We start from the raw sequence: 25753 nt of genomic DNA on the forward strand, positions 1-25753 counted from the left end.
TTTCAATTTAAGCCCACGGAGAAATCGTCTCTTGGTATCGCCTGCAACCCATCAATAGAGGCAGGCATGTGATTTCACGAGTAAAATATAATTTATATAATTTATGTATTATTAGGACTCTTAGGTTATGTTTGATCGTTTAATTTTTTAGATCGGAGAGTAGGTTTGTGCTGATGATATCCGGACGCGTAGGATGACCTCCTACCTTACAGTCAACTTCATCAGACAAAAGTTGCAAATCCGCTTGATGCTTTCACCTTATTTGCCGTCAAAGTGCAAACTATCAGCAGATTAGTAAGCACTTAACATAGCCTTTCACGAACTCCACCCAACTCAATCCACCCTTCTCAGCCGCCAAGAACACGTTGACTATAGAAGCCACTACCGTTTTCCACCAAATCCGAAAAAAGAGTCCGGCACTCTCGGCACCAAACTAATCGGTTTATCAAAGCACAAGCTCAAGTAGCGCTGAGTCAATCGAGTAGACATAAGTTTCGCAACTAAATTGGCAACCTAAGTCAACTACGCATGTACTAAAATGAAACAAAAGCATGCTTGTGCATATCAGAACACCCGAAGAGAGGTGACTAAAACTGTACTTGTCTGTGGATTAATGAGATTGGAGAAAGCCTTGCGAAGGACTAAAAGGGCCCTAGTGGCGGCGGCAGGAGACTCGACCTCCTGCTTTTCTCGGAGTGGGGGCCAAGGGGATTTCGAAGGGAAATAGGTGGGGACCACAAAGTGCATACGCTTGCTTCTCTTCGAAGATGTGTAAAGCAATGGAGGTCGTAGTCACCGTCCTCCTCATCATCGATCGTCGATTGAGCCTAGTCGACATAGATGGGCAAAGTGGGAGGAGATGGAGAGAGCAAAAGCGTAGCTGTGAAGGCGGAGGCCCCGATTCGTCGTGTAAGAAAGAGCAAAGCTAGAGCCTAAACAGTGAAGAGCATCAAGAGCGACACTTTTGAATGAGTAGACTCGCATTGACACATGTCGCGCGGTGAGTGAACTATTGCATAAATGACGTGACATCGCGATTATCGTGCGTGTTAATTTTTCAAATTCCAGGGCTGTTCAGCGTCGGCAGTCAAGAAGCATGGATGCGGTGTGCTTTTCCAACGTGCGACTCTCCGCGGGTTAGATCGCTGCTGAGAAATCGATCATTGGTTGGACCAGGGCCCCCGGCATAGATTGTCCTTTTGTCCCTTTCAAAAGTCAACCACGCTCCCCGCATCCGAAGTCCAAATCATCTCAGAAAAGGACAAGACACCACTGGAGGAGAGAGAGAGAGAGAGAGAGAGAGGCAAGGCGAAGGGAGCGGAGACGTGAAGCCCAGCACCCTGCTGCTACCGCAGCTCGCCCTCCGAGGTCAACGACTCAACAACTGCTTTACTATAAAGTCCTATAGTCTTTTCTCTCCACTATTTGATATCTCTTTTTCTCTCTCTGTGTGCCGGGTAGAATTTCCAAAGTTCAACTAGCGGAACGGACAAGAAAGCTCCCAAACACCGACCAGAACCGGAAGCCTTCGCATCTCATTGGCCTCTGATCATTCCGGTTCCGCCGAGATATAATTTTTTTGCAGCGGAATCTGCCGTCTTTCTCTGATCAGCGACTCAAAAGCATGTCGGAAAGCGACGTCCCTTACTGGTACTCTCTCTCTCTCTCTCTCTCTGTGGTTGCGGTGCGTTGGTAGGCTCTTGGATGGTTTGGCCCGGTGCTGGGTTTCGATACAGAAATGAATGTGGTCTCGATAATTGGTTTGTCTAGTTGATACGGTCCCTTTCTTATCTGGGTCGTGGTTTTCTTGATCGTTGATTTCGTGGTAATGTTGCTTCTGATGGCGGCTTCGATGTCGAGGACGATGATAGGATTTTGGATGGTTGCTGTATTTGTCCCGCGAGTTTGGAACAAGAACTTCGTGATAGGATTACATGGTTCTTTTGCTGTCCCCTTTCTATGTTGCCGTTCCCTTTTCAGAGATGTGTGGTTATTTGGTCCAGTCTAATGCAACAGAGTCAAAGCTAACTCGCTAAGGCTAAAAAGGCTGGGCTTTCTCTGGTTGATCGATCTTCCTAGGCCAAGTTTGTATGACTGATTTTGGTTTTTATAAAAGATTCTATATTTTGGGTCTTTGGAGTTGGGGAATGGAGGATTATGGAATGGTGCTCATGCATTGTTCTTTCAATGGCCTCTAATCGACCCATTTCCTCGTCCTCCTTTAAGGGAAAGAAAAAGGAAAGAAAGTGCTATTTTACTAGTGAGATTATAGATTTGTCGGATGGTGCTTATTGAAGAAAAAGATATTTTTGAGCTCCGGTAAGTTCAGTTCAGTTGGCCATGTGTATGATTACTCTGATTTATGGCAATGTTATATGATTAACTGATTACTGTAGTTCATGGTGATTTTACACGTCCGTTAACCTACATCTCATTCAACCGTGAAAATGTGGATGCTCAAAGTTGAGGGACGATGTCACGGCAAAGCAAAACAATCCCTCACAAGCTTAGCAGTGACTAGCTCCAGTTTCGTTTGCTGCAACATCCTTGATTATGGGTCCAAGATTTTGCATCCTTAGTTTTGGAATCTCGAGGTTCCTGACTAAATCCAAGTTCCCTCTAGTTTCTTCGCTGTTTTTGATAGTGGTTGTTTTAGGCACCCAAATTCTGTTAGATTCTCATCTTATAGCTCTTGCATGTCCCTATTTCTTGACTAAACTGTGCTTCTATCCAGCTCTTCTTTCAAATCCTGCACATTTCAATTACTTAAACATGTGCATATGTCGACATTTGCTATATACCACGACTTCATTTTCCGTGTGGTCAAAATCACTGTTCCTCATAGCTCATATACTTAAGATCTTCTTTTGCTGGTAAAGCATTTACATTTTCCAACTCGTGCTTCTAGTTGCATGGTTCTCTTTTCTGGACTAGACAGAACTGATGCAGTGGCAAAATACCAATACAAGGAGTTGCTAGAGGCTAGAGTGTCGAAATGGTCTTAAGCTGTACAACAACTCATTAGCATCGATTTGATCACTGTATATCTTTTGTATTTTGATATAATTATAATTCTATTGATGCAGCATTCCGGTCGAGTGTTAAAGTATTTTAATGCCCATTCTTGGGTAAAATTCATGTTGTTCCTTTGCCTTGCAGCTGTGGTTCCTGTGGATATCCTCTGAACTTGGCATCTTCCAATCAGATTACCGCTGGAGTGGGTTCAGAATATGATAAAGACCTGAAGAAAGGTTTTGGTACCTTTCTTACGATTGATCTCAGCAGATTCACCCAGGTGGATGAAGTAACATGTTTTCCGGTTTATTGGGGTCGTAACCACTTAAAGACAAAACTTCTCTGCCGTAAGTGTGGCGCACACATTGGGTATGGTTATAGGGAGTCGCCAGTTCTTTGTGGTTTTCACTCGGCCAGTTCATCTAGATCTTCTTACAGTAAGTTCACCGTGAAGGTTCTAGCTATACAGCCTTCAGGGAACTGCTAATTCTTTGACAATAGAAGCTTTAGAAAGTCTAACCTTCATTGAGCAAGTTGCAGATGATTGCTTTACCCATATAGCCATACTTCATTTGGTTGTGGAGTTGAAATCGCATTGGTGGCTTTCTACAAGTATACTGACTATTCATCCTAACAACTCGATTTCTTCCTTGTCCTTTGAAAGTTTCATTTGTTTTAGAACGTTCTTAATTCTCATGATTAGTTCTTCAAATCATTTTGTTGCTTACCCATCTCTGTAGAGTCCTTTTATTTCCTATATCTGACTGGAAGGAATATGCCAGTTGCAACCAAAGGTGTAAATCCGTAAATTCTCTGTGCCGACTGTTGCTTGAGAATTATGTATTTCCACTAGCCGCTGGTTATCTGTTTTCAGCAATTGTTCCACGACTGCAACGTTAGTAATGGTGGATGGTGGCATGAGATTTTCCTTCACTAGAATGGTTCTGGATTCACCAGCTATATCAGCTATCTCATGGATGCGACTGCTTTTCACATTGGAGGTTTCCAAAACTTCACTAAATTTGCCGAGCTTGTTGCAATTTGGAGAAACACTTTGTGTGGTTCTAACTGAAGCTAGTCGTCAACTTTGAGGCTTGTTAGGTCATAGATTAGAGAGCTCGAATTAATAAATAAAATGGAATGCATAGCGTTCACAGTGCTTTTGTGAGAGACACTATCAACTGTAATTCAATAATTTATGTTTATTGTAAAAGCAGTCATTTCTTGATGTCTGTCTTGCTCAATATACTCATTCTAATGCTTGAGATTTTCCCCTCGCACTGCTTTATTATGGTTTTTGGTGCTACATTTTTTTTTATGCTGCTTCTCCTTAATTCAGGCAACTCTTCTGTCGCAACTCGCAAAGAGGGTCAACTAGTTTAACTTGGGCGTACCAACCAGCATGATGGTTTGGTGTTTTCTTCAGGATCTTGCAAAAAATAGTATGGTGCCAATCTGGAAATGGCACTGAACTCGAACTAGTTCCCCGCAGCAGCAACTGCCTAGGATTTGGTGAACTCTCAGAAGTGATTTCTAAGCTCTTCAGCGTTTGGGATTGAAGATCTTTTGCTTGTGTCCGAAGAAAGGAAAAGAAACCAATTGTGGCTGGTTTTGTTGGGCTGTTGTCCATCTCATTAATGGAGTTGCTGGTCGGAGGTCCTGGTTGCTCTGATGTCAACCATCATGTGCTGTGCAATTCAATAAGCCATTAACATTTTAGATAATCAGCATAAAATATTTCTGTGTTAGGGCCCCCAATGGCATGGCGGCCTATTAGCTCAGTTGGTTAGAGCGTCGTGCTAATAATGCGAAGGTCGCAGGTTTGAGACTTGCATGGGCCAAATATATCCTATTTCCTTTGGTGGTTTGTTTTTCTCTTCGAAATTGAGTTTTTAATGTTTTACTTTTCTAATTTTTCTTGTTAACTAGTAAGAGATATGGTAAGCTTGACATGACGACCTTATGTGTTTTTGCGGATTATCATAGACTAATTGGCTATTTGCAAATTTTCAAATCACATGAAGACATACATCAATAGGTAGATACGTAATAGAATAACTCTTGATGCGGAGTTTATCCGGCAAGTTTTCATTGCGTGCCGCTGATATATATTCGTAAGAAATTTCAAATATTTCGGCGATAACAAATTTCTAGGCATGCACATTTCACCTAATGTAATGGATATCCTAAATGAAATGCAGTAGGTTTGGTGATGGAATTCTGACGCAGGACAGCGTCAACATGCGTTAAATTCTCATTGTCATCGTCGGATGACCAACCTAGCAATTCCCCAGACGCAAACTAACCTGGATTAGTTAACTTCTTGATGCAAACTTGACATATTCATTATTTAACATTGTCAACTACCCCCGTTACATCGTCAATGTTATAACTGCATGCTAATCATAGCATCCGTATCGCCATTAGCCATTGATGCTTATCTGGTAGGAGAATGAATGAGACTGATCCCGTCGCTTGGGTACTGTGAGCAAGAGTTCGAAACACACAAGCTTATAAGCAAGCCTATTAGTACTTAAATCGAGGTTCACTAATCTGATCGACCTTACAAAATATATGCTAGACTATGATTGATCCGTGGAGAGATAAACTTAGCTTTTCCCGCTCTCTTTTTCTTTTACTCTTGCTAAGGACGACTTTGAGTCACACTCAGTATCCAGATGGGCAGGACAAAGCTAATTGAATCGTAGAAGGGAAAGAAGAAGTTGAATTGGCCCAACACCAGTAAAATTCTACCTTGTGCAGCGAGATTACTCTACCATTCGGAATGGACTGGAAACCTAATTTTGACAACAATTCGCACCGATGGCTGGATTAGGTGTTGGAGATTTAGCAGTCAGAGAGCTATTCAGAGCACTTTCAAACCCAAAAAGAATATGATTATCTTCCAACAATGGACAAGAACAGCAGGAGGTCCCATTTCAAGAGACTTTTGCCGAGTCAGTACCTTAGTGGGACAAATACTATAATTAACCAAGACTCTGATCATTATTAATTGCTTGGCTTAATCTTGTCAGTTGCATGCCATATAATGGCACCAAAACCTATTAGCTATATGTATATATATTCCATTTTTTTTTTTTGGTCATTAGTTTGGGGAAGTTAAATTAGTTATTAAAGAGGGAGGGGGGGATGATATAAAAGAAATTTGCTTTTCTTAGAAGCCAAAGAAAAACAACTGGAAAGTAATTTCTTTTATTTATTATCCTCAAAAGGACAGCCACTATGAGGTTGTCCCTCATATGACCTTTCAAAAAAAAAACGAGGCTCTCTCTCTCTTCATGACTTTAGACTTAACTTTGACTCTTGCACAGTGCCATCACTGTAGCAACTGCCCTCTCTCTCTCTGTGCAGTTAGGGTTGGTAGTAGTGAGGTGGTTTTTGGCCCCGCCGAGAAAGTCATCCCCCCCATGCCCTTTTTCTTCAAATCCCACCCGTGAAATCACATCAATGATCCAAATCGCATAAAGAATCGAAAAGGGTTCCTTCTCCTCTCCTCAAAATCTCATCTTGAATCGCATTTTTCCTCCTCCGCTCCCTCCCCGGCGATGCTCCGGTGAGTTTGGGTCTAGATCTACGGTACAAGGCGTTGCCTTTACGTGTTTTTCTTTTTCGTACCCGCATTGCGAGCACGAGTGGTCCGTACGGCGAGATTTTGGTCCCAAGAACGCTGATTTCTTGGGTAAAGAGGCGTGCATTGACTCGGCATTGTTGGGTTTTGGATTCCAGGGTTGGATAGAGTGGTGGGTTCGGGGCTGTTTCTGCAATGGAGAGCTCGCAGTCGTCGAATCGTTTTCGGAGAATTCCGCGCCAGTCCACCAACTGCGCCACCACCTCTCATCTTAAGTTGGACCCATTGGTTAGTTTTTCCCGTTTCTTGATCATTGTGCATATTGAAGTGTTGAGTGCCAGAAGTTTGTGTGTTCGCCTTGCAACTTCAATGGCGTGCCTAAGAAAGGACTCGGAGAAAAGGGAAAGAGTAGTTCAGGCAGATGGTCGCGGTTAAGAGATGTCGCCCATGATTTGCTGGTTTCGACATAGTTCTTGCCCCTTTGCAGTTTTAATGGGAAGCCAGTTCTGCTAACGTGAACTATTCTTATTCGCTTGTGAAATGTAGTTTGCCGAACTCATATTGCGATATCCTATTGAAAGGTATCGCAAGATGTTCTATTGCAAGGTGTCATATCACTGGATACTGCCAAAAGTATTTTGATTGGCTGGCAGCTTGCTCTTCCTGAGAACCCTTTTGCAAAGGGTTCTCACGAAAGGGTTTCACACAAAATTGTCATGACTTGGAAGTATGAACGGAGGTTCTCTAGGATGACGTGGTGAATTGAAGGACATCAGGACGAATAGTCTTTCTTTAAATTGGTCTGCTTATCTAAACGGGTAAAAGGTCATGTGCATGATTTGGACTATGGAGGAAGCATGCAAGTATTCACTTAGTCGCTTTGATCATGAATCTTCATTTGGTTATGCGAAAACAAACTCTATGAATATGGCTAGATGCCATTAAACTTTTCAATTGTTTGGATATCTTGAATCTCATTCTTTCATTTCCTACTTAGTAATTTTTCTCTTGCATGTGTGGTGCATGGCCCCTGAAGTATAATCAGCTCTTTGTTGGAATTATCTTTCGAATATCTTGTAAATTTGTAATAGATGTCTCTCTTTTATAACCCATGATGAATGAGCCACTAATCTTGTCCTTTTCTTATCATTTATGGATGCCTATCACTTTCCTTAAGAATTGTCTGGAGTTCACACCTCTTAGAGTCTTTCAGGCTTCCTTACTGCCTATATTTGGCAGAAAACATTTATTTTGATTGTTGAAGGTTCACATCAAATTTTTATTTTCTCATCAATAAACCATTCATGTGCAGTGAGTTTTTGCTGGTTTCGTCCATCTCAATTTCAGAAGGAGATGATTAGTTGATAGATTGGCACTGTACTGGTCTAAGTTGTTTGATGGAACTGACAACATTTTGGCTGTCTGAAGGCCTATCAAAGATGTCATTTTCTTTTGCAAAGATCATCTAAAGTGTCTTTTCTGATCATCTCTACTGCCTGAGTGAACACGGTGTCCGTTTTCTTTCTGCCATCAGAAGTATTTAAAATTTGCTTACATGGAATAATTGGTGCTGAATGGTAAATGCTTGATCCGGAGAATTTGAGGGCTTTCTAACAAATTCTTCTCGTTTATCTCAGCTTGATGAAAATCCGGAGCAATGGCCGCATTTAAATGAACTTGTCCATTGCTATAGAACTGACTGGGTAAAAGATGATAGCAAGTATGGGCATTATGAAAGTGTCAGTCCAGTTCATCTTCAAAATCAAATATTTGAAGGACCCGACACTGATATTGAGACAGGTAATAGTAGCACAGATGTATGGCTTGCATTTTGGAAAACCAAAACTAAATTTTGTGGAAAGGAAAGAAAAGTGGTCTAACATATGGTTACATCTTAAAGATCAATCTGGTTTTGGTGGGTCTGTTTGGTACATGCAATGTAGGAATGTATTAATCAACTTGCTAAGGTTGTGTGGCCTCCTACACTTCTGGCCTGTGTTAAGTGGCTTGTTGTGGCGAGAAAACTTAGCACTCTGATTCTCTGAGTTCCTCCTATTAGTTTGTCGTTAGATAGTGGCATTATATTTGTCATGATAATGTAGATGTTTATCCTTTTTTAATGGAGAAATACTTTCTTACCAATGGTTTTCTTCCTGCCACTTAACATCATTGGTTTATTTATGAATTTCCTTTTGATTGATCTACAGAGATGCGTCTTGCCTGTGCCAGGCAAGCAAAGGCAGATGACACTACTGATGATGACGTCCCTAGCACTTCGGGAAGGCAATTTACAGAGGCTACATCTTCTGACTCTAAGGTTGCACTTTTGTAGGCTTGCTTCCTGAGTTTATACTTTCATCTATCTACAAGCAAGTTATTTTTCCTCTCATATAGTAATAATGATTACCATATACGATACGAGAGGTACTTTTTAGACTGCGAAGCTGCTGTAGACTGGTCTGTTTACTTCTTAGTCACAATGAATTTGATTGATCTTATGTTTCCCTTTGATCTACTTTGTGTTTCGATTAAACGTTTTAGAGTTCTTGGTTTTAGTAGCACACTACCATACAGTTCAAATTTTTTACTTACCTTAGTAAGTGACGAGGTTTAGTTGTATTATGTATGTGAATACAGCATTTTGGTCTATCTCCACTGCCTACTTACGAACCAGCATTCGATTGGCAAAATGAGAGGTCAATGATATATGGGCAGAGGATTCCGGATTCTCATAGCTCGCAGCATGGCAGGTTATCTTCAAGCATTGAAGATTTTCACCATCCTTTCATATTTCACTTTTCAGTTTTCAATTTAATTTGCCAATATTTTGTTCTATCTCTCATCCATATCCTTTTCCTTTGGTTTTTCAGTGGATTGAAGATCTCGGTGAAAGTGTTATCTCTCTCATTTCAAGCAGGATTAGTCGGTATGTGTCAGACTGCAGTTTGGCTTTACGTATAATAGCTGCTTTCTAAATTCTTAATGCACCTAAGTGTTTTCCTAATGAGTAATGACCTTCTTGTCTGGGAATCTTTTCCCGCAATTTCCATTTTCAATAGAGCCATTTCATGGTACGATATGCCTGTACAATAGGGAGAGGAGAGAAAAGTTGTCAGAAGATTTTTATTTTCGAGTGCTACCAACTGAGACACAGGATGTAAGTGAATAAGTTTTCCTTTAGTTTTTCTATTATCTAGCTAAGTTCGATGATTAACATCCTTCCACTAATGAAGTCGTGTTTGGATATCATCATCAGAACAAAATGTCAAATGAGCCACGTGGAATCTTCTATCTGGATGCACCATCAGCATCAGTTTGTCTGTTAATCCAGCTGGAGAAACCTGCCACTGAAGAAGGCGGAGTTACTTCATCCGTTTATTCACGCAAGGAGCCTGTATGTGTTTGTGCACCTTGATATTTCTTCTATGATTCAACACTCCAACAGTGATGGATGAACAAACTTTTCATGCTTGTGATTTATATTCTTTTAAAGAATTTGAATAGTGTGGTAGCCTCTTACTACCTAACAACCTCCTTTTGTTATTAAAAATAGATCCAAATGGCGTGATGCTTATTTAGAACTATAATCTGATTGTTTGGTTTCTCACTTGCATGTTTATGTATAATTTCTTCTTCTAGGCAAATGTAATTTTAGGATTCCGTCAAGGACTTCCTTTTTAGATTGTCAACCTTAGGAATTAGTTGATACAAACTCCATGAACACCTTTGCTTCGTGTCCCTGCTAGCGGCTAGAATTACCCCAGCATTTCCCTATACTGGCATCACACGGGTAGAAATGAAGACAGGGTCCTAGTACTTTATTTATTTATTTATTTTATAAATCTTGTAATTATGAAAACTTGTTGACTGAGTTATACTAGATTGAATTTGATTAGTTGCGAATTAAACCACACTTGCACCAACCTTCTGCTAGCCTTCATTCACAAGCTGAGATATGCTGTTTCCAGTGACTGAAGATTGACCTCTATAATGCAATGAACCTCCTTATCCTTGCAGCAAGAATTCTCCTCAAAATATGAACTTTTAAGGGGAAAAATAGATCACACCAAGCAGATTATCTATTTCTATTTTCTTTTCTGATGTTGAAGGAATTCAAAATTTGAGAGACTGAAGTAAATTCACTCAAACTCAGCTTAACTTGATTAATTCCTTGTAGTTCTTGGGAGCTACTTGTTTTTGAATGATCCACCCCTCTAGATAGTCGTGTAATTGGGTCCACATCCTTGCTAGTCTTTTGCTAATTTCCTTTAGGTGATAAAAAAGGTCTCTTAATTCTTTTGTTGTTAATATGGTGAGTTTTATGGGAGTACAGAAAATGAAAAAGCAGAAACAAAATGTTGCATTCTACTATCTCATCTGTCAAAACCATGCATGTATTGGACACATTAAATGGGTGGCTAGTGGGGAAACAGTATGTTGGTTGATCTCTGTGGACAGGAATTGGAGGTTAGAAAAGGCCAATTCCAAACTCTACTGTTCACTAGATTGTATTCTCAACCATACCTGTAAATCTCCTCAATGACCTGATTGAAAGGCTTCCTTTGATCCCTCATAAATAGTTCTAGAGGGAGGTTGCACTTGTTGGTGTTTTAAGTAAAATTTTAGTTAGTTGTTAAACAGAATCCTTTGAATCAGGTGTTGTGCTATCTCAACTATATTTGCAGGTGCACTTGACTGAGAGAGAGAGGCAGAAATTGCAGGTGTGGTCCCGAATCATGCCATACAGAGAGTCCTTCGCCTGGGCTATTGTTCCATTATTTGATAACACCATTGGTGCAGCTTCTGGTGGTTCTGCTTCTCCAAGTAGCCCTCTTGCTCCTAGCATTTCTGGGTCCATCTCCCATGATGGTGGAGTGGAACCTGTTTCTAAGATCACATTACATGGGAAGCTGGGTTATTCAAGTGGAAGCTCAGTTGTAGTTGAACTATCAAACTTAAACAAAGTTAAAGAAAGCTACACTGAGGATTCACTTCAGGTACAGCATGAGCGTGTTTGTTAGATCAATCATTTTCCCTTTGTGTTTGCTTGTATTTCTATTGGAACCATGGGCTTATTTTATATCTCCACACACACACACACACACACACATGGATATCCCTTGGATGGTTCATATATTATTTCTCCATGCTACGACAACAAAGAAAATAATGTCATTCTCCAAAATGAGCAACCTGTCAGCCTTTCATAATTATTAGGAACTTTGATCTTTCGAGTTTTATTATTTGCTTTGTTAATTTAACTTGTGTCATCTTTCTGTCAACTCCTTTTATTATAGGTTATGAAAATGATATGCTTTTGATTAGGCATTTGATGTCTCTTCTATTAACTATCACCACCATAAAAAACTAGTAGATACTACAATTCTCTTTTCTTGTTCAAACTCGGTGAACTGTTGAAGTACTGATGCAGTTAAAAAACTCCAACTTGAACGATTGTGAAGGATATGGTGTTTTAGATTGATATATCCGAGGTTGTGTTGCCCGAATTTTTGGGGAATGATCCAATAAATTGAGATTAATTCAGTTGAAAATTAAGTATGACTTTTATCATCTTAATATCCAGCCTCTCTTGGCAAGATGGATGGCCTTGTTATTTTTTCATTATACAAGAAGGATTTAGTCAATTTTGTGTGATTATTTACTTTCTATCTGAAAGTTTTGTTAGAGTTGCTTCATTCAGATAACAGGCTCTCTGTGCAATTTCAAATTAATTCTATAGAAGGTATTGCCTGATGAAGAAGAAATTTACAAATCTAGCTCTCATTTTATTCTGTGTGGGCGGAGTTGGGGGCAGGGTTTGAATTTTATGACTTTCCCAATAAATTAATTCCATTGCAGTTTGGAAGCTTTCGAGGTGTTACAGTCATCTGTCATTGATTTTAAGATGTAGGAGGAAGCGGCAGGTCTTATTTGGATTTTCTTTAAAATCTAATTCCAGCATAAGATAGCATATAAGATACCGAGTGAATTATTTTGATCAGTACAAAGTAATTATTCCTCTTAATTGTTGTTTGTCTGTGTTTCCTTTATTTTGTAGGATCCAAAGCGCAAGGTTCATAAACCTGTGAGAGGTGTTTTGAGACTTGAAATTGAAAAACACCAGACTGGTCATGTTGATTTGGAGAATGTATCAGAAAATGGTAGCATGACCAATGATTCTGTTGATCCTGGTGATACTATTACTGCTTCTACTTTTTCAAAATGTCCTAGTAATGGTTCGGATGGGACCCAAAGTAGCAATATCAAACAGCATTCCTTTGATGGAAAAGAAGCCTCAGACAATAGATTGAACATCCAAGGAAATTCAGACTTCAATGCTGATGATGTAAGTAATGTAACCGTCATTCTTTCGATGAGGACATAATTATGGCTAGGGAAGGAAATGAAAATAGCTGCTATTTAGTTTTAGGAATTAAACTCTGAAGTGATTCTTTTGTATGTACCTAAATGTTGGAGTTTGTATGAAAAATTGGATTTGCTATGACACCATGGACCAATTAATAGTTGGGTTGGAGGAAGTATTAATTGAGTATCTATATTTCTCTGACTTAATTGATTTGATTGCATAACTTCAATGGGCTCAGTGTTAGAGCTCACTCTGCCATTTGGCGCCCACTAACATTTCCAGGGCCACATTGCGTGCTTGTTTGAGGGTTATTGACTTGTGGCTTGCATTGTCTTGTGTATTCTCCATGATCCCCTTTCATTGTGCTCAGATGAACTGTTGTTTGTATGCAGCAGCAGAATTGAATGCTTCCTAGTATTGGTGGGATGGTCGACGTATAATAAAGATTTCAGCTGGATTAAATCTCTTGAACTGCTTATGTAGTAAAGGTTTTTTGTACCATGCTTGCAACTTCGTAATGTTTGTGTTGAACTTCTTTCACCTGTAGTAGAGAAAATATTTAAAGCAAGAAGAAATGAGAAATGTTTGGAGGCTTGAGAGGGTTGGGAAAAGTGGAGAAAAAGGGGGGGGGGGGGTGATTTTTCAATAGGTACAAAGGAAGTTGGTCAGACCTAATCTAAGTAGTACTTTTGTTTTGTGGGTTTGGTCTACACTTTTGTTTTTGGTGAGTAATTGCACTTTTGCTATCCTGCTGATTGTAGATGATTATGTGCCCATACAAAGTGCCTACTAGCATTTTCATGTTGAAGATATAATCACTGATGTTCGAGCACTTACTTTTGTATGCGCTTCATGAAATTGTTGATTATTTTTCAGTTCCAAGCCTTTGACTTCCGGACCACCACAAGGAATGAGCCTTTCCTGCAGCTTTTTCATTCTCTCTATGTATATCCCCTAACAGTGGCTTTGAGTCGGAAGAGGAACTTGTTTATACGGGTTGAACTTAGAAAGGATGATGCTGATGTGCGTAGACAGCCTCTGGAGGTAGAATTCGTGTTGATAATACTCTTTCTTGTGAATGATTTATATAGGCTGGCACCCCCTTAGTGCCTATGGCTGGAATTATCTATTTCTCTATGAATATATTTTCTCAATTTTATGAATTATCTCATAGGCACTGTATCCAAGGGAGCCAGGTGCATCACCACAGAAGTGGGTCCATACACAAGTTGCCGTTGGAGCTAGGGCAGCTTGCTATCATGACGAACTTAAACTTCTTCTTCCTGCCATTTGGACCCCGCTTCATCACCTATTATTCACTTTCTTCCACATTGACCTTCAAACAAAGCTGGAAGCTCCAAAGCCGGTAATGTTTCCTTTTAGTTGTATATCCCTTTTGCTGAATGATCTCTTATTGTGCCTATTGTTGATTTTGGTTTCTTAACTTTTTTATGCTCCATACCTAATATTACCTGGCTACTTCCATTTTCTCATGTTCATTGCATTAATGTAATTGCATTAATGTAATCTTTCTTTTCCCATTTAATTGATTTTCCAGGTGGTGATTGGTTATGCAGCACTTCCACTATCTACACATGCTCAGTAAGTACATGCATTGGACCCTGTGTTCTGTTCCTTATGCTGACAAATGGAAATAATGGTTCAACCATTTTACATGTTTTGACCCTGTCTTCAACCTTTGCTGAGTTCATCATGATGCATGTGTAAAAACCAGTGTCAATGCCTTATGTTATGGTTGAGTATTAACAAAACATTCTTTACCTGAAACATGATAAAATGGCATGGGAGCTTGTTTACATCTGTTTACCTTTATTTTCTGTGTAGTTGAATCTTGCTGTCTTAATTTGCAGTCCTTTTCTATATATAAATGGTTACCCTAGACCTCTAACAGGTGTGGTTTTGTTCAGGTTGCGATCTGAAATTTCTTTGCCTATCATGAGAGAGCTAGTTCCGCATTATCTTCAGGATGCTGGAAAGGTACGAGTTGTGTTAATCTGCAGAATAACATGTGTACTATTTCTTGTTTTCCATGTCAATAATGCCTTTATATCATTATCTAACAATATGAGTGACTTTAGAGATGTTCTTGATCCGGAATATCTCTTGTTTGACAGGAGTCTTTTACATACTTTAACTTTAGACTAAGCTAAACTACTCTTTCAAATCTCGCTGGTCTATGCTGTTCCATCCTACTTGCTTTTGGGTTTCCTGCATTGTTTAATGTTTATTTTTCTCCTTTGGGTTGAACTGGAGCAAGTCAGATGCCTTGACTGATGGCACTTGCGAGCAGATATATGTCTGGCGATGAAGTTCTTGGTGAACTTCAACCACTCATACCAAATGAGAAGGAGGGTATATGTGCATATGCATGTGCAGATGCATGCACACACATGTATATGCTGCCAGGTTTCTATCCTGGGGTATCCTGAAACTGAGAGGCTTCTTTGAAAACCAGTAGGTTTATGAGTCTATAGAGCACAAGGTTTACTGCTAAGTAGTTTTTTTGAAATTTATTGTTGGATTTCTCATAGAAGAACAGATGTGATTTGGCAAATAGCATGTTTGGCCCTTGTCCTTGCATTAAATTTGTAAATAAAGAAATGTGCCTCTCTTTTGCAGGAGAGGTTGGACTACTTGGAAGATGGGAAAAATGTGTTTAGATTGCGCTTGAGACTCTGCTCATCTTTGTACCCTATTAATGAGCGAGTTAGGGATTTTTTTCTTGAATATGATAGACACACACTGCGGACAAGCCCACCCTGGGGTTCTGAACTTCTGGAGGTACTACTTTAGTAGATGCTATCTTTTGATGAGCATTTGGCTTCTTCTTCATGCCTAATATGTCTGCCGCGCGATGTTAAATGGGCCCTTGACTTCAGCATTATTTAGTCCTGTTTTCCTTCAGAAAGAAATTTCAATATATCTCTGTGGATTTTCTTCTAAGTTGTTGTGGATGATGGTTTGTTATGACTTTTCCTGTTTTAATTTCATTGCAAATGTTCTTTTGCAGGCTATTAACAGTCTAAAGAATGTTGATTCTACTGCTTTACTCCAGTTCCTTCACCCAATCTTGAATATGCTACTACATCTTATAGGCAATGGTGGAGAAACCCTTCAGGTCTTTAAATAAATCCACTCTCTGATTTTTCTCTTTGTTCTTTCAAGGAAGACATTCACTGATAGAACCGTAGATACATCGTAGAATGACAGATCTTTTAAAATCAAATGGACCATTTGAAGCAAAAGAAATATAATGAGGAGCTGTAGAAATGAGTCACTGTAAGGGAACTGTTCAAATGGGCTTATTGTTTTATTTTATTTTATTTTATTTTTTAATGGGCCAGCCTTGGGTTTTTTTTTCTTTTGTTCTCTATCCTTTTATGACAAGCAGTATCTTAATTGATTAGTGCATAATGCATATAGTTTGATGTTCATTCTACTTTCACTCAGTTCTTATGGTTTGCAACCTCACATTTTACTTGTCATGTTCAGGTTGCGGCTTTCAGGGCTGTGGTGAATATTCTGACTAGGTTTGCTCTTCACTTTTGATGCTTAATGTATTGAATAGTACATGCATGTTTTGTTCATGCTGAACATGAATTTTAAGCCTTCTATGTCTGAAAATTGTGGATGATGACATGCTTATGTCTAAATGGAGTTTGGATAAATTCTGCATGTGGATTCATTGCCCTGTGAAAAAGGAATTAAGAAATGGATGCATATGCAAAAAACCAACCCTTTTCTACATCAAACTGCCCTTTCAGCTTTACAATTAATTCATTCTCTTGGAACGTAGTATATGCTTTTTAAACTGTTGTGGTCACATCTGGCCCCTTGGCATTTGATAACATGTGCAATTTTGTACCATAGGGCGCAACAGGAATCTGTGGATGACAATGAAAGAAATCGTTTTCTTGTTAACTATGTTGATTATGCATTTGATGACTTTGGGGGACGTCAACCACCAGTTTATCCTGGTCTCTCTGCTGTTTGGGGGAGCTTAGCTCGAAGTAAGGTAAAAGCTTACTGGTCATCTGTTTTGGCTGTTAAACTATGAGCACAGTGTAATGGATTATACCAGTTCTTGGGTACCATATATGTGTGTGTGTGTGTGTGTGTGTGTGTATGAGGTGCTGATTAAGTTATCTCTCCAATTCACCCACTATTTCAGTGATTGCTTACTGACGCAAGACACCATTTCCTAGTTACAATGAAGTGCCTTAGTTCATAATTTCATGCTTTTGTTTTCTTTCTGGAACCATCTTCATACCAGGATTTTCTTGCGCTTCATTTCATTTAAAGAGCTGCTGTTCCTGGTTGTATTCTCATAAAGTAGTCTTTGCTTTGGTTGTTGAGATTAATTCTCCTTGTTATGGATTGTCAATGATTAGCAGACTAATAACAGTCAATTCAGCTCCCCTGGTTTAGTCAATTGGGTATAAAACAGCAATATCAATGAGAGAGAAACTGTTTGCTAGTTAGTAGACAATACTTTTTGCAAGTGGAAAAACATGCTGCACCCTTGCTGCAGGACATTAATGTACAGCTATACTATGCTACTGCCATATTTACCTGATCCCTTTGTTCAGGCTAAGGGCTACCGTGTCGGACCGGTCTATGATGACGTATTGGCTATGGCTTGGTTTTTCCTCGAACTAATTGTCAAGTCAATGGCCTTGGAGCAGACTCGACTATTCTATCACGTTCTTTCACTAGGTATGTTTTAAAGCATCAAAACATCCTCTTCGCATCTTAATTAAATATGAGTATCTCTGAAAAGAAAAGGTCTATTCTCTTTCTCTGCTTCTACTTTCGCAACAATTGCAATAGTTAATTTTAGGTCTGTAAACATGTGCTCTTATTCAAATGATGCAGTCATTTCACCATTCAATTTGCATTCTGAATCATTGTATGATCCTTAAGTGGTCTCATCATCCTTTATTTTGCAGGTGAAGATATTCCACCTATGCAGCTGAAAGAAGGTGTATTTAAATGCATATTGCAGTTGTATGATTGCCTTCTAACAGAAGTCCACGAGCGTTGTAAGAAGGGATTAAACTTAGCAAAGCGGTTGAATAGTAGCTTGGCCTTCTTCTGTTATGATCTCTTATCAGTGATTGAACCTCGCCAAGTTTTTGAACTAGTACGCTTTTCCTTCCATTTAATGTATGATTATCTCTAATGGAATTTAGTGGTTCGGATTTGACTCTTTTTGTTGGAGGGGTTCCTGACTTGCAGTGAAGTTAACTGCTTTATTCATATTAAACTGGATTTCTACATCTTAAGAATGGACAGCTTATCCTGATGTGATTAACTTAGCGAGAATTTCACATATGGCTTGGCGTAATTTAAATATGTTTTTCATGTCAATTACAGTTCCGTGTTCGGTTGTCTTACTTCTCATTCATCTGCTACAGGTGTCCTTGTACCTGGACAAATTTTCTGGAGTATGTCCATCGGTTCTTCATGATTGCAAGCTCACATTCTTACAGATTATATGTGACCATGATCTTTTCGTGGAAATGCCTGGAAGAGACCCTTCGGATAGGTAACTGTATGAGTTTCAGAAATGAGATTTGCCTCATCTAACTCTGCAAGTGCAACATAAATTGTGCATCAACTTGCACCCACCACTCTGTGTCCTTTACATGGGTAATCCAGTTTATTGGAAAATGTGGTGGAGCAGTTTACAATCTGGTACTACTTGATAGCCTTTCGATTACATAGACTTTGGGAGGTCTCTTGTATGCCCTTGAGCAATCATCAATTCCCACTCTTGCTCTATGAAGTTTTACATGTTTTTCTTGAAAAACTAGTCCTCATAACTGCTTCACACTTTCTTTCCTGGCCTCAACATATTATAACTTACACTGCGCACACAGCTGGTCTTAGTCTCCTTGCATTCTTCAAAATATGTTGGATGTGGAAGATCTTATCTATGCGTACATGCTGCAGGAACTACCTTTCATCTGTCCTAATACAAGAAATTTTCCTCAGCTGGGATCATGATGATTTGTCTCAGCGTGCAAAGGTTGGTTACTGTGCTAATAATTTGTACTAACATATGCTTAAATTTTAAGTTGGTTTCTGAATATATTTTCCTCTATTTGCCATTATAGTCTGCAAAGTTGGCAAACATGTTTGTTTGTTCTGTATGTTGACCTTTATCATACAATTTGTGTAGGCAGCTAGAATATTAGTCATCCTCCTATGCAAGCATGAGTTTGATGCTCGATACCAGAAGCCTGAAGATAAACTCTACATTGCACAGCTATATTTTCCACTCATCGGACAGGTACATTTCCCTACCAAGATCCCAGACCGTCTATTATTTTGTGCTTTCCACTGAATTTTTATTCAGTTTTCAATTTCAACTGTTTCTTTCAGAACAGATTACAAGAAAAATTTGTTATGATGCCCAGCTTTTAGGGATTCTTCTTTTATTCCTTTAAGTATCATATCAAGTATCCTTTCCTGCATTTGTCCCTAGTTAGAATGCATAAATGTCAAACGTGGGCCAGTTGAAATATTAATTTTCATCTGTTCTTTCATAAGTGAAATTTCTGCTTTTCTGATTGTCTTGTGAAAATGAACAAGTAGGTCATGCCTTCTTTTGATCCAGATAGTTTATAATATTAATTTTTAAGAAATCAAAATATGAGAGAACTGTCTATGTAATAATTTGCTGAGTAAGCTGTACTTCACTGGGTTTGGAGAGTGTAGAGTTTTATGTTCACTGAGTAAGTTGTAGGTGGTAAAACTAAAGGTGCAGGGTTTTATGTTCACCATCTTAAGCAGATTTATGTTAGTTACTGAGGTGGCTACATAGTATTTTGACATTCTGTCGATGCATCTGAACAGGACAATTACATAATTGCTTAAGCTTGATGCGTCAGGTTGAAAGTACTACCTTGATTATAACATCTCTGATACTGGAAGATGTTAAAAAAGAAACTAGAAGCTTAAACTTAATTAACCTTATGCCGTGATGTTTGATTTTTGTAACAGCAAGGCCTATGTTTAGGGTTCATCTTTGCTACTCGCCCAGTCATTGCGTTAAAATTAGGCAATCATTGTGGATGTTTTGTTATTGTACCTTTCGGGGCTTAAAATGAAATTGATAGTTGCCAGTGCGACCCTGATCCTGGGGGTTAGTTGCAATACCACCTCTATTGTTGTGCCATTTTCCCCATCATTTTATTGTCTCTATCCGTAATAAATGTACTGACAATTGCGTGCAAATTGAAGCTACTTAATGTCCCTGGTGTGACAGCTATATAGATGATAGACTTAAATTTGTCTAGTGAAAGCAATTTTCACTTCTTCAGATCTTTTTGTTCTCTCCAATGTAGTTTGCTTTCATGATATGTGGGGAAAAGATTCATACTAAATGAAGAAATCTAGCATAGTAAAAGCAACTTGGGGGGTAACCTAGTTTCTCGCTTGGAAGTTCCTAGCATTTTCATGGTCTTGAATTGCAGTATTATCCTTTATCCTTTTCTCTAAGTTCTGAAAATTTCAATTTTGAATTTATTGCAGATCCTAGATGAGATGCCTGTCTTTTACAATCTGAATGCTGTGGAGAAGCGTGAAGTTCTGATTGTTATTTTGCAAATTGTGCGCAACCTAGATGACACGTCACTTGTCAAGGCGTGGCAGCAAAGCGTTGCTCGAACCCGACTATTTTTCAAACTCATGGAAGAGTGCCTTACTCTCTTTGAGGTTCGAGTCCATTTCCAATATTTCGATTTCTTTCTGGCTTGACTTCTGGTTAGCTCATATTTGCTACTGGAATATCAGTTATAGATTAAGTTGTTCTTTGAATTGGAATTCTTAAGAATTGTTTGGTTTAATGCTGATCAGTGACTGAGAAATTTGCTTAATTCCTTCCTTCTTTTTTGTTTATGAGTAAATTCATTGGAGGCATTTAGTTCGTTTAGTGGATCAATAGATGGCAAGTTAAATTCCTTAGAGTATAGAGGTGCTTTATGAGATAGTAATTATAATGGTTCATTATCAGCTTGGTGCTTGATGAGATTTTTCCTTTTGGTTTGTCAATTCTTTGTGGAATTATCACTTGTCATGAATCTTCCTTACAGTTGACTGATGAAAATGCTCTTGATTCATGCCTTTTTTCTCCTTTGCTGTTAGGATTTTTCTATTTCAATCACCATAAATTATCTGTTTGTCCTTGCAGCATGGAAGTCAGATTTACTAGGATGACTGAGTAGTCTCAGTGCTATCCTCCTTGCTCAGAATAGTAATTGCATTTTACATGATTTTGCAGCATAGAAAACCTTCTGATGGCATGCTCCTTGGCTCCAGTTCTCGCAGCCCCGCTGGGGATGGACCTGTCTCCCCAAAGTACTCTGAGAGACTTTCTCCTGCAATTAACACGTATCTTTCAGAGGCATCAAGACAAGAAGTTAGAGTAAGTGAACTCTTGTAAAGCATTTAAATTGAGAGTAAGGTAAATATGTTTTGTCTGCTGTAGTAATTCCTGATCTCAGAGGCCATCCTGGTGAATGTTCTTTTTAATACTGGAAGCCATCCTTGTGAATATTGGTTTCCACTCAGAGTCTCTAAATTTCTGCTGCAATATCTTTATGCAGCCTCAGGGAACACCTGAGAATGGTTATTTATGGCAAAGAGCGAACTCCCAGTTGAGCTCCCCAAGTCAGCCGTATTCTTTGAGAGAAGCCCTAGCTCAGGCTCAATCTTCAAGGATTGGAGCTTCAGCTCAAGCTCTGAGAGAATCCTTGCACCCAATTTTGAGGCAAAAACTGGTATGGTGTTTACAGTATTCACCATGCTGCTGCTCTTGTTTTTCTTGTTTGAAGAAGTTTGAATCATTTGATTTTCACTTAATGAAGACAGCTTATAATCGTGGCAATTACTACAGGAGCTTTGGGAAGAGAATTTAAGCGCTGCTGTCAGTCTTCAAGTTCTGGAAATAACCGAGAAATTTTCCACAATGGCATCAACTCATAGCATCACAACAGACTATGGGAAACTCGATTGCATGACTGCTATTTTTATGAATTTCTTCTCCCGAAATCAACCACTGGAGTTTTGGAAAGCTTTATCACCTGTCTTCAGCAGTGTCTTTGATCTTCATGGAGCTACCCTTATATCCAGGGAGAATGATCGATTCTTAAAACAAGTTGCTTTTCATCTGCTGCGGCTTGGAGTTTTCAGAAATGACAGTGTTCGGAAACGGGCTGTTGTTGGGCTTCAGATACTTGTTAAGGTAAGCTCTCTAGACTTAACATCATACTCTTCTCTGCCAGCTAGTACAACCAGATTATTGATGGTATGCATTTCATAATCAATTTGCAGAGTTCTTTCTATCACTTAATGCAATCTGCAAGGTTAAGGGTCATGCTGACCATTACAATATCAGAGTTGATGTCCGAGGTGCAAGTCACTCAGATGAAATCTGATGGTACACTAGAGGAGAGTGGTGAGGCACGGCGACTTAGAAATTCTTTGGAGGAAATGGCAAATGAAGGCAAGAGCCCTAGCATATTGAAAGAATGTGGTCTTGCAGAAAATTCTCTCGTCTCAATTCCAGAAAGAATGACAGAAAATCGGTGGTCCTGGTCGGAGGTCAAATATCTCTCTGATTGCCTTCTTTTGGCACTAGATGCAAGCCTTGAGCATTCTCTTTTGGTAAGTTATGATCGCATGTGTGGTAGCATATTTGTTTAATGACTTATGGGTGAGGTGAACCTCATATATATCGGTAATGTATCAGCGACCATTCATCAGATTGGATCAATTACAAATAGTTGGAGTAGTTCTGTCATCTGAGTCACCATTCTGGTTGAGAAGAGTGGGTCGTGTTATAGTTAAAAGTCATTGGCTGTACTGCATCTGATCCAGCGAGCTTGCTGACCATAGACATCTTGGCTTTATCATTAATTGCATGTTAATAAGTTTTGGGCTTGTGTTAAGTTAGCCTTTCTCTGATTTTTTGTCATTCAGGGATCTTTGATGAATATGGATAGATATGCTGCTGCAGAGAGTTATCACAAACTTGCTATGGCTTTTGCCCCTGTCCCGGATCTTCACATTATGTGGTTGTTGCACTTGTGTGATGCACACCAGGAGATGCAGTCTTGGGCTGAAGCTGCACAATGTGCTGTGGCTGTTGCTGGTGTTGTAATGCAGGTACATACATTTAAATTATCAAATATAGTCACATACAGCTTTTTTTAAGCAAATGTACTCTTTCAAGCTTGATGGTTGGATTCTGTATGCTGTCACAAAAAATGTTCCTCTATACAATCACATTTTGCTGGCTCTCCAAGGAAGAATTGTCATTTATAAATAGAAGATTTAATGTACTCTGCCTATTGTAAGTTAGCAAGGACCTAAGTTATGCTTTAATTTACAGCCAAATACTTGTATCCGTAATAGAAACAAAGACACAGGGTACAAATAATTTCTACTCTTGATGGACAAGAGATACTGTTGGTAGGACATCATTTTCCTCAACCAAAGTGAGTTCTTTTCTGATTTGTGAGGTATCTTGAGTTTACGTCTCTATACTTCTCTACGAAGACTGCTCAAACTGTTTGTTGTCTGAGATCTATTTATACGGGAAACTTATCACAACTAGTTATTGCTGATTGATTGGAAGAATATATTCTAGCAGATACTCATGCAGTCCATCTATATCTTACTTTTCTTATTGCAGGCCCTAGTAGCTAGAAATGATGGTGTCTGGAGTAAAGACCATGTGACGGCACTACGTAAAATTTGCCCAATGGTCAGCAGTGAGATCAGCTGTGAGGCATCTGCTGCAGAGGTTGAAGGGTATGGTGCTTCGAAACTCACAGTAGACTCTGCTGTGAAATATCTGCAGCTTGCAAACAATCTTTTTTCTCAAGCTGAGCTTCATCATTTCTGCGCAAGCATTCTGGAACTTGTGATTCCAGTTTACAAAAGCAGGAGAGCATATGGACAGCTGGCAAAATGTCACACCTTGCTCACCGATATCTATGCGTCAATCCTTGAGCAGGAATCGAGCCCAATTCCTTTTACAGATGCTACATATTACAGGGTGGGATTCTACGGGGAAAAATTTGGGAAGCTGGATAGGAAGGAATACGTTTATCGGGAGCCCCGTGATGTGCGCCTTGGTGATATTATGGAGAAGCTTAGTCATATTTATGAGTCCCGGATGGATGGAAACCATACACTGCTCATTATCCCGGATTCTAGACAAGTAAAAGCCGAAGAGTTGCAGCCAGGAGTTTGCTATCTACAGATAACTGCTGTTGATCCTGTGATGGAAGATGAAGATTTGGGGAGCAGAAGGGAGAGGATCTTTTCTCTATCTACTGGTGGGGTCCGTGCACGTGTTTTTGATCGCTTTTTGTTTGATACCCCATTTACTAAAAATGGCAAGACTCAAGGTGGGTTAGAAGACCAATGGAAGAGGCGGACGGTCCTTCAGACTGAGGGCTCATTCCCTGCCCTTGTGAACAGGCTCTTGGTGATTAAATCTGAGTCTCTTGAGTTTTCGCCAGTAGAAAATGCAATTGGCATGATTGAAACCCGTACAGCTGCACTGCGCAATGAACTTGAAGAGCCTCGCAGTTCTGAAGGAGATCAACTCCCACGCTTGCAAAGTCTGCAGAGAATCCTCCAAGGCAGCGTGGCAGTCCAAGTGAGTGCATATTAATGGCCTTTGGCAAATAAATGGCTTATGCTCGACCAAATAACTTGTCTAGATCCATGCACCTCTTTCTTCATGATGACCTTTTGACATTTAATCTCATGTTGTAGGTGAATAGTGGGGTTCTTAGTGTTTGCACGGCTTTCCTGTCGGGTGAGCCTGCCACAAGGTTGCGGTCCCAAGAACTACAGCAACTCATCGCTGCACTTCTCGAATTCATGGCTGTTTGTAAGCGTGCGATACGGGTTCACTTCAGATTGATCGGGGAGGAAGATCAAGAATTCCACACGCAGCTTGTGAACGGGTTTCAATCTCTCACTGCAGAGTTATCTCATTATATCCCCGCCATCCTCTCGGAGCTTTGAAATTGTTGTACTATCACTTGTATTGAGTGTATGTGCCTAGGCTTTTGGTTTTCATTAGCATCTTTTGTAGTTTTAAGTGCTTTCTTTCACACCACCTTGCCAAATAGCATCATTTGTTGCTTATGTTGGTAGGAGAATGTGTTCATATCACATCATGTGTAATGTCATCTGTAATTGCCGTCGCTGAAGATGTGGATGCTTTCAACAATTGTTCATATCTTTGACCTGGTTCTTGAATGTGAAATGCCCAACGAAATTCTGCTTTCCTTTTCTTTTTCTTTTTCTAGATTTCAATTATCTTAGCACTTGTCGCACAATCCGACTATGTTGGAAGAGGAGTCTCGTTTATCGTTCTGAGAATGTTTAATGACACGCAAAGAGCATATATGTGCCTGAAAATTCACTTGCATTAGTAATCTGGATCTGTATTTGTCAATCCAGTGCATCAATGATTAGCGGGAAAATTAAAGTCTTAAACCTATTGCACTTTTGTCAATTTAGTCTTAAACTTTTAATTTTGCTAATTCAGTCCTAAATCTTTTTACTTCTTGCCGATTCAGTCCATACGGTCAATTTTGGTTGGAAAATATTGACGTGGACGTCGGTGGTGCCATGTAGGATCGTCAGTCTAATATGGACAATTTTTAATAATATTTTAATATTTTTTTGAATTATTATTATTTTTTCTATTCCCCCTTTTTTTCCTTCTT

General features: G+C 39.4%; 2 protein-coding genes and 1 non-coding gene across 7 annotated transcripts; all 3 read left to right on the forward strand.

The window, feature by feature from the left end:
- Window positions 1–1188: 1188 nt before the first annotated feature.
- LOC104425900 (uncharacterized protein At4g08330, chloroplastic) lies at window positions 1189–4970 on the forward strand. Of its 5 annotated transcripts, none has more exons than XR_721742.3 (3): window positions 1189–1368; window positions 1462–1650; window positions 3160–4243. XR_721742.3 is itself a non-coding variant. In XM_010038768.3 (3 exons), the coding sequence occupies exons 1-3, from the start codon at window positions 1625–1627 to the stop codon at window positions 4396–4398; spliced, it is 363 nt and encodes a 120-aa protein (XP_010037070.2). In that variant the 5' UTR covers window positions 1380–1624; the 3' UTR covers window positions 4399–4970. The 5 variants fall into 5 exon arrangements, 4 of the variants coding, with proteins under 4 accessions (XP_010037070.2, XP_010037071.2, XP_010037072.2 ...); XM_010038768.3 differs by lacking the exon at window positions 1189–1368 and adding an exon at window positions 4355–4970 and having other exon boundaries at window positions 1380–1650; window positions 3160–3452; XM_010038769.3 differs by lacking the exon at window positions 1189–1368 and adding an exon at window positions 4355–4970 and having other exon boundaries at window positions 1380–1650; window positions 3160–3384.
- On the forward strand, window positions 4783–4856 carry TRNAI-AAU. The gene has a single exon. It is a non-coding gene; the product is annotated as a tRNA-Ile (tRNA).
- A 1360-nt stretch (window positions 4971–6330) lies between the features above and the next one.
- On the forward strand, window positions 6331–25314 carry LOC104425899 (guanine nucleotide exchange factor SPIKE 1). Its single transcript, XM_010038766.3, has 31 exons — window positions 6331–6589; window positions 6763–6892; window positions 8242–8404; window positions 8812–8921; window positions 9242–9354; window positions 9475–9530; window positions 9664–9761; window positions 9861–9998; window positions 11290–11601; window positions 12663–12950; window positions 13848–14015; window positions 14146–14337; window positions 14530–14573; window positions 14900–14969; window positions 15612–15773; window positions 16003–16110; window positions 16485–16522; window positions 16863–17007; window positions 17582–17708; window positions 17942–18135; window positions 18410–18540; window positions 18948–19023; window positions 19177–19287; window positions 20532–20714; window positions 21280–21423; window positions 21605–21778; window positions 21895–22242; window positions 22332–22664; window positions 22980–23165; window positions 23695–24669; window positions 24789–25314. Exons 2-31 carry the CDS (start codon window positions 6800–6802, stop codon window positions 25041–25043), a joined length of 5535 nt encoding a protein of 1844 aa, XP_010037068.2. The 5' UTR covers window positions 6331–6589; window positions 6763–6799; the 3' UTR covers window positions 25044–25314.
- The last annotated feature ends 439 nt before the right edge of the window (window positions 25315–25753 follow it).

Source organism: Eucalyptus grandis, chromosome 11, assembly GCF_016545825.1.
Source record: "Eucalyptus grandis isolate ANBG69807.140 chromosome 11, ASM1654582v1, whole genome shotgun sequence".
Taxonomy (NCBI): Eukaryota; Viridiplantae; Streptophyta; class Magnoliopsida; order Myrtales; family Myrtaceae; genus Eucalyptus; species Eucalyptus grandis.